Source organism: Bidens hawaiensis, unplaced genomic scaffold (assembly GCF_021521415.1).
Source record: "Bidens hawaiensis isolate Kalapana, Puna unplaced genomic scaffold, B.hawaiensis_p1.1 tig00003241_1, whole genome shotgun sequence".
Lineage (NCBI taxonomy): Eukaryota > Viridiplantae > Streptophyta > Magnoliopsida > Asterales > Asteraceae > Bidens > Bidens hawaiensis.
The window spans coordinates 162,492-171,836 of record NW_027491177.1 but is presented as its reverse complement, the minus strand read 5'-3'; the positions used below and the strand labels follow the sequence as shown (position 1 = coordinate 171,836).

General features: G+C 39.0%; 1 protein-coding gene across 1 annotated transcript; it reads right to left on the bottom strand.

The window, feature by feature from the left end:
- Positions 1–315: 315 nt before the first annotated feature.
- On the bottom strand, positions 316–4,477 carry LOC143622648 (uncharacterized). The gene is made up of 3 exons (XM_077093738.1): positions 4,345–4,477; positions 1,613–1,715; positions 316–1,528 (listed from the first exon to the last, which is right to left on the bottom strand). Exons 1-3 carry the CDS (start codon positions 4,475–4,477, stop codon positions 316–318), a joined length of 1,449 nt encoding a protein of 482 aa, XP_076949853.1.
- Between the last annotated feature and the right edge of the window lie 4,868 nt (positions 4,478–9,345).

Here is a 9,345-nt window from a genome sequence, read left to right as displayed (position 1 = left end):
CAGTGGCGAAGCTTGACCAAAATCATCGGGGGGGGGGGGGGGGGGGGGGGAGTTATGGATCCAGAAAATTTCGGGTCAGCAGTTCGGTTTAGGTCAGGTCAAAGTCAAACAATAAAAAATTTTCGAGTCGACGGGGCGGGGCGGGTCAAACAACATAAAATCTAAATAAATACTTTCTCTTCATTCATTCAAAAGACCGTTCTTACAAAAAAACCAAATACATATTTTGTTAACAACAAAAGACCTAAAATACTTAAGACGATCTAAGAATGATATTGCAAAAAAGGGTGATTGGGTGAGTACCTGGTAGAAGAATTACAAAGCAGCCCGACGACCTTTAAGATCTTTAAATTCATTGATTATGGAATCCGAATCAAATGTCTCAGCAATATCTTTTTCTATGTAAATCACCAAACTATTCGCGAGATACTCGTCTGACATCTTATTGCGAAGACGATTCTTGAATATTTTCATTGCTGAAAATCCCCTTTCTGTTGTTGCTGTGGAAACTGGAAGTGTTAAGATTAACCGAATCAACCTATCAACCAAATAGTACGTCTCACACTTCTGAGTGTCCACAAGATATTTGCATAGATCAGAAATACATGATACACCTCTTAGCTTGGTATTGTTTGTCATTTCAACATTAAAAACCACCAACTGATCTCGTAAATGAATCCTCTTCGGCTCTGTAAAATCTTCAGGATAATACTTCTCAACAAGTAGACAAATCTCATCAACATTTATCTTTTTTGAAGACAAACTAGAACTAAGAGATAACAACTCAATCGTGTGGTCATTGAATCTACTATCCAACTCATGCAATTGATTGTCAAATGTGGATGTAAAGACATCTACTCGGTAATAATGTTCAAATGTAACATGGAGATCTTTTTTACGAGGCCGGTACCGAGTAGAAGTGTATGGAGCGCTCATATCCGGCATTTCTATTGTATATTTGTTACAAAAACAAGTAACTTTTTCAGAAAATGAAACCCATCCAGTGTTTCTATAATCATTTAGACTAACCTTTGTTGATGAAACTAACTCCATGGCATTATGAATATCTTGGTTTTTCTTTTGTAATGCTTGAGAAAGTGTATCTGTTCTTCCCAATACTTCCTTCATCAAGTGAAGAATAAACACAAACTCAAATGAGTGCATGATCTGGTGAGCTGCATCGCCATCTCCACGTTGATCAAAATTAGTATGAGACACGTCTTTAACTATTCCTCTGAGAACAACAAGAGTGACAAAATACATGTTAAGCAAACTACAAATGAAGTTATAATGGGAACCCCAACATGTATCACCAGCTCTTTGCAATGTCCCAACTTGATTTAGACCCGATCCCGATATGATTTCACCCAATTCCAATAATCTTTTAACCTCATCTTCCTGGGTAATTTGTAAGTCATCATGCCGCTTACTAGAAGCACAAACCACGTTAATTATAGAAACCATTTGACTAAAGAAGTTGTGTACTGGAATATTTTCCATTGAAGCATAAACCAAGGCAAGTTGTAACCTATAAGCAAAGCACAAAAACGTAATAAGCATAAGAGTATTTAAGTCAAACCGAAGAAAAAAAAGACAAAAATAAACAAGTAACCTGTGAGCAAAGCAGTGAACATAATATGCATAAGGACAATCTTTACGAACACGTGCCTGTAATCCATTCCATTCTCCTCTCATATTGCTAGCACCAACATAACCTTGACCACGGATTTTTTAACATCAAACTCATAATGCAAAAGTTGTCTAAACAAACTTGTTTTTAAGGTTTCTGATAAAGTATCGTGAACATGAACAAAATCCAAGAACCTTTCTCGTATTGTAACATCGTGAAAATTTCGAAGTTCAAAGTATAAACTTTCCAAAGTCAAAGGACTAAAATGGCCAAATTCCAAACCTGAGGGTTAAAAATGAAAATTCTGATCTCTTGTCCTATCGCAATACGCGACAGGGAAAAAGACAAGCCCATCGCGTATCGCGATGGGGCTTGGTCAAAGCTTCTGGAAGAGGTCAACAGCGATACGCGATCGCTGTTGAGCCTACGTCATCGCATACCGCGATGACGTGGCCTGACACGTCTGACACATTTTCACCACGTGTCCACACGTGGAACAACTGTCTGCCACATGTCCTGACACGTGGCAACACGTGGCACATCGTTCGCCACGTGTCAACACGTGGCACACCGTTTGCCACGTGGCGACACATGGCAGACCTAAATGGTGACTGTGCGAAGCTACGTCGCGCTACGCGACGGGTAAAAAGGAGCCCATCGCGTATCGCGATGGGACCTCAAAAATTGTCTATAAATAGCAGGTCCGAGATCTCATTTCTCCACACCATTTCAGCTCATTCCTTTCTCTCTCTAACATCTCTCTACATTCCCACAATCATATTGACGATCCGCCTCGATAAACGTGCCATAATCCCTCGATTTGCGTGCCCGATTCCTCGATTTCCGTGTCAACGTTTCCTCGAAGTGCGTGCCACCCTCCACCCACATTCGACCAAGAAAGGTGTTTGTTCTCGAAAAGCGTGCCATAAATTGTCGAAGAGTGGTGCTAACGTTGAAGTGCCAAAAGTTGATCGAGAAAGTGAAGCGGCGTCGAAGTGCTGCTCAAAGTTCTTAGGGTTTCCAAAACGCCAACAAGGTTAGGCGTAACGACAAATGAATATAATATTATATTATATTAAAGGCTTAAGCCTTAAGTCGAGGTTATACTCGATACCTCGATAAAAGAAAAGAAAAGAAAACATAACAAAGAAACCAGAGATAAGAATATGAGAATCGATAAATATATATGTGTGTAAGTATATATGATTATATTCTTTGTTATGAAATTATTATTTAAGTAATAAAGAGTATTCTTAAATAATAAAAAGAAAAGATTACGTTTATTGGAGAAGAAGAAATGTCGGGTTTTTATATAAACTAAAGGTTTATAATTTACTTTTAAACTAAAGGTTTTCAAGTAAAAGAAATATATGAACTAAAGGTTCATCGAGGTAGAGATATAAAATAAGATTAAAGGTCTTAAGCCGGATTGTATATCCGACTAACAAATGTTTATACTCGTACTATAGGTGCGAGATAAAAAGGGAAAGACCCTCGAACGGTGAGTGAAGCCGATCCCAGAGAGAAAAGGTGAATACGCCCCAAACTTTTATAAATTTATTTTCAAACAAGTCAAACATGTTATATGAAAATTGTTTACACGAAACTACGTGTTCCTAAAACCATTATAAATGAAAGTATAAACCTAGCCCTCAGGCTGTGGTATACGTATGTTTGGATCCTTACATAGGTGGTACTACGCGATGGGCACATCGCATCACCCTGATCGTAGGACGCTTCCCGTGGGAAGTACGATCGTTGTGTATATTTACAGGTACTTAACTAAGTCGAACGATGCGGTGTTTGCTGAGGTGACCTAGAGTAGAGACTTGAATTTATAAATGTGTTATTTAACTTTGTTATTCCTAAGCCACGTTGGGCCGAGGCAGGAGTAGTCTCGAAGGGTAATAAAGCAAAAGAAAATATTTTTGCGTCAGCGTGTTCACCAGCATTCGTTGTTGACGTATTTTATTTACATTTTGCAGGTGAACAAGATTAGCGCTTGGAATGTCGAAGTGCTATTTATATATACGATGGCTCGGATTTTCTTTTGTATAAACTTAAATATATAATGGTGGTATTGTAAAGATAAAACAAGTAATACTTTTATAACTTAAACGGGTATTTTATAATCCCGTCTTTTGTAATATTTACAACTTAAATCCACAAGTTTTATAAGACTTCTGCTAATATAACGTAACTCTAATTTATATACACTTGTGGTACCAACCTTAAGGGTCATACTCCTAGGCCGTAGTTTGGGTGTGACAAGCGTTGGTATCAGAGCCATCGATCTTAGTGAATTGGGTATCATAAAACAATACCCAAGCTTCAATCCAAGTATAGGAAATAATTGATTACTTATTCTAGGGATAAGATAGGTTGGTAACATTTTCTTTCCCTCCACATTCTAAACCATCCATAAATGTTAGATGTTGTTCAAAAGTTGGATGGAAAAATATGTGCGAGAAGCAAAAGAGGCTGGAATCTCCGGACCCTTTCCCGAAGACAACATGAGTGATGGTTACTATGAAACCTACTTTGATCAAGATGTAGAACATGATCTAACTAAACCTATGTACTACCCCGGAAGTCGATACTATCCAATAGACGTTCCTGATAGTCCACCAAAACAAAGAAACGAACCACCAAGGCATTCAAGCTATCATCCACCAACCATACCTATGTATCAACCCTCTGAAATACCGACGTACCATCCCTCGGAGATTCCCACTTATCAACCATCACAAGAGCCGCAATACTACCCCACCGGATATTTACCAAATCCACACCCGTCCTATGCCTTTCTCTCAAACCGACCAATAAAGGAAGAACCAAGATCCCCATCCTCCGACTGGATACAATGCCACTCTGACCCACGAAGGTGGCTTACTGGAAGCTCCACCATGAACGAAGTCAACTCACAACCCAACAATGGCGAAGGGCCGTCCCTCAAACCCAAGATGAGGGTAATGATGCCTTACGAAAGTTTCAAAATTCCCTCAATGGTGAATTAAACTACACAACCCATGGAGGAAGATGAACCGGAAGAAGAAGAACCCAAAGAGGAGGAGGATCCCGAAGAAGAAGAGGACCCCGAAGAAGAAGAGGATCCTGAGGAAGAGAATGAGGAAGAACCGGAAGAAGAGCATCCCGATAATCCCAATGAGACATCAATGGATGGATCACTCACTTCCCAAAACCCAAGCTACGGTTCCGTTGATCCGTATGTTCAATATCTGGAGCAACTCAGGAACCAAGATTCGTCAAGCTTCCCACCATTCCAAGGAGAAATTTTCTCGATTCAAGAGCAAGCTGATGAGATCCGAGAACAAAACATGGCTGCTATGACTTTCTTCTACCTTGCATCTGACATGACTGAGGTCTCGTATCCTGAACCGAGGAATCACTATGAGATGGTGGCATTGGTTTACCATGACCCACCTCCACAATATGGATACCCCGACAAGGTCCCGCAATCGTATGAAGAACATTTGGATCGCGCTTTGCACGAAACCGACGATTGGAGAAAGAAGGTAGCCAAGGAAGGAAAGAAAAAGAAGAAGGTGGGAGAGAAGCTTCTTCATAAATGTAAAAAGCTGACAAGGATTGTGAAAAAGTTCATGAAGGGCTGAGGATGGAAAAGGAATGAGAAGTGTGTGTGTAATATAATCATGTATGTTATGTGAAATGTATGTATCAAGAACGTTGAAACGTTCTTAAGAATAAAGATAGGATGATAAGTATATATATATCGTTGGAATGATATATATATACATGTATGTAATGTGGAATAAGTATATATATATATCATTTGTGATATATATATATATATATATATATATATTTATATGTATAATAAAATATATGTTTAATAAACAAACGTTGTTAAAATTTTTCAGATATAAATTGAAAAGAAATATGTCTGAACAAAGTAATAACAACGAGAATGCCCGAAAAGAAAAAGAAGTAAGAAAAGAAAAGGGGAAAGACCCCGAGGGTAATCAGGAAGAAGAAATTCCCGCAAAATATATGACTAAAATACAAAAGATGATTAAAGATGCGGTGAGAGAAGAGTCCATGGCTAGGTCTCAATCACGAAATTCGAAACACTCTAGTTCGGTCAATCCTTCCCGAAAATCTATTTCTAAACCTCGATCTAGACCTTCGCATAGGGAAGAAAGTGTCCATGAGTCTAACACCGATGGTGGAGTTAGGCAAGAGTTCAAGAAACTCAAAATTAGTAGGTGTTCGTTTAAAGATTTCAAATACTATGGACCGAAAGAGTTCCATGGTGACAAAGGAGCCATCACAACCGTGAGATGGCTTGAGGAGATGGAGACGATCGCGATCATGAGCAAATGTTTCGACGAGGAGAAAATTCAATACTCTGCCCTTATGTTTATGGGAGAGGCGCTCGAGTGGTGGAATACAATGTTGATAAGTAAAGGGAGAGAGACGATGTACAATCTGAGCTGGGATGAGTTTAAGGCTTTGTTGATGGGAAAATTTTGTCCCATGCATGAAACTGACCAAATCAAAACCAAGTTTCTGAATCTTAAGGTCATAGGGACAAACCTTCATGAATACAACACAAAGTTTCACGAATATTGCCGACTGGTTCCCCAGCTAGTGAATCCGGAATCTAGCAAAGTTACAAGGTATATATGGGGACTGCCGCGGGAAATCCGCGACATGGTGAGGTCACATTTACCTCAAACTGATGACTCTGCGTTGGAGTTAGTTGGTTACCTGATGGGGGAATGGTCCGCAACAAAGAAGAAGATAAGAAGGACTCAACAACAAATCAAGCGAGAACAAGTGGAGGTGCCAACTACAAAGGCAAGGGCGTAAACCGACACCAAAATCGGTTCAATTCAAATACTACGCCATGAAAGACCTGTAGGAGATATCTCAAGGGACGATGTAATTTCGCTCCACCCACATTCGACCAAGAAAGGTGTTCTTGAAAAGCGTGTTATAAATTGTCGAAGAGTGGTGCTAACGTTGAAGTGCCAAAAGTTGATCGAGAAAGTGAAGCGGCGTCGAAGTGCTGCTCAAAGTTCTTAGGGTTTCCAAAACGCCAACAAGGTTAGGCGTAACGACAAATGAATATAATATAATATTATATTAAAGGCTTAAGCCTTAAGTCGAGGTTATACTCGATACCTCGATAAAAGAAATGAAAAGAAAACATAACAAAGAAACAAGAGATAAGAATATGAGAATCGATAAATATATATGTGTGTAAGTATACATGATTATATTCTTTGTTATGAAATTATTATTTAAGTAATAAAGAGTATTCTTAAATAATAAAAAGAAAAGATTACTTTTCTTGGAGAAGAAGAAACGTCGGGTTTTTATATAAACAAAAGGTTTATAATTTACTTTTAAACTAAAGGTTTTCAAGTAAAAGAAATATATGAACTAAAGGTTCATCGAGGTAGAGATATAAAATAAGACTAAAGGTCTTAAGCCGGATTGTATATCCGACTAACAAATGTTTATACTCGTACTATAGGTGCGAGATAAAAAGGGAAAGGCCTTCGGACGGTGAGTGAAGCCAGTCCCAAAGAGAAAAGGTGAATACGCCCCAAACTTTTATAAACTTATTTTCAAACAAGTCAAACATGTTATATGAAAATTGTTTACAAGGAACTACGTGTTCCTAAAACCATTATAAATGAAAGTATAAACCTAGCCCTCAGGCTGTTGTGTACGTATGTCTGGATCCTTACATAGGTGGTACTACGCGATGGGCACATCGCACCACCCTGATTGTAGGACGCTTTCCCGCGGGAAGTACGATTGTTGTGTATATTTACGGGTACTTAACTAAGTCGAACGCTGCGGTGTTTGCTGTAACATCCGGCCCCTCGCACCACCAATATTGTCCGCTCTGCCCACGAAGAGCTCACGGATTTGTTTTTGGTTGCCCAAAACGCGTTGGTGATGTTAAGAGGCAGAACATTACTTATGAATCAAGGATCTCTCTTGTCCACGGCCGATGTGGGATAGCCTAAGAGTGGGACGATGTTGTGTTTGCCAAGGGTGTTACAAACAACCCCCCTTTGGACTCATCATCCTCGATGAGGCGTGTCCCATCATCCCGAACGGCACAAGAGTGGCTCTGATACCACCTGTAACACCCCGGATGTTACTGGTTGGTATTAAAGCCACTCTTGTGCCGTTCGGGATGTTGAGACACGCCTCATCAAGGACAATGAGTCCAAAGGGGGGTTGTCTGTAACACCCTTGGCAAACACAACATCGTCCCACTCTTAGGCTATCCCACATCGGCCGTGGACAAGAGAGATCACTGGTTCATAAGTAATGTCCTGCCTCTTCAATCACCAACGCGTTTTGAGCAACCAAAAACAAATCCGTGAGCTCTTCGTGGGCAGAGCGGACAATATTGGTGGTGTGAGGGGCGGGGTGTTACATTTGCTGAGGTGACCTAGAGTAGAGACTTGAATTTATAAATGTGTTATTTAACTTTGTTATTCCTATGCCACGTTGGGCCGAGGCAGGCGTAGTCTCGAAAGGTAATAAAGTAAAAGAAAATATTTTTGCGTCAGCGTGTTCACCAGCATTCGTTGCTGACGTATTTTATTTACATTTTGCAGGTGAACAAGATTAGCGTTTGGAATGTCGAAGTGCTATTTATATATCCGATGGCTCGGATTTTCTTTTGTATAAACTTAAATATATAATGGTGGTTTTGTAATGATAAAACAAGTAATACTTTTATAACTTAAATGGGTATTTTATAATCCCGTATTTTGTAATATTTACAACTTAAATCCACAAGTTTTATAACACTTCCGCTAATATAACGTAACTCTGATTTATATACACTTGTGATACCAACTTTAAGGGTCATATTCCTAGGCCGTAGTTTGGGGTGTGACACGTATCATCCCTTTTGCATCCACTAATCTCAAAATGATTGCCATTTGCTCTTTTCTTGACTCGTCTCTTGACTCATCAACCATGACACAAAAGCCCGAATCCCCCACTTCATTACGAATATGCTTTCGAACTTTATTTGCAATGATACTAAGAATTTCTTTTTGAATATCACTTGAAGTATACTTAGAATTGTAAGGAGCATTCTCTAAAATAACCTTTGCCACTTCATCATTATAAGAAGCTAAAAGTTTTAGCAATTCAAGTAAATTACCTCAATTTTTAGAATTACAAGATTCATCATGTCCTCTTAAAGCACAAGCTTGAAATGTCAACCAACGAACTACATCAATTGTAGTTTTTAAACGTAAACGGTTCTTCCTTATTTCCTCTCCACTTAGCTTCAATAAACGACCACCAATGTGTGTTGTTTGGTTCAATAAATTTTGAGAGAATACCAAAGCATTTTTATGTTGTGAAGTTTTAAGATGCTTGAAAAAGCACAATCTTTCCTGTTAACTTTTTTCCAATTATCAAATCCTTTAACTGTAAACGAATCGTAACCATGACTCACGCTTGGTTTACCACTAAATAGATAGCACAAAAAAAACAATAAGCCGAATGTGTTGTTGGAGAATACTCTAACCAATTTGGCCAAATTTTGAACCAAGCATATTGAAACCTACGAGTATGTTTCTTTGAACCTTTATCTTTATACTCTGTAAGATGTACCTGGTAAGCTCCTAAAGAAAGATAAGCTCGTCTAACTTGTTCCCTAACATTAACCGAATGCTGCCACACTG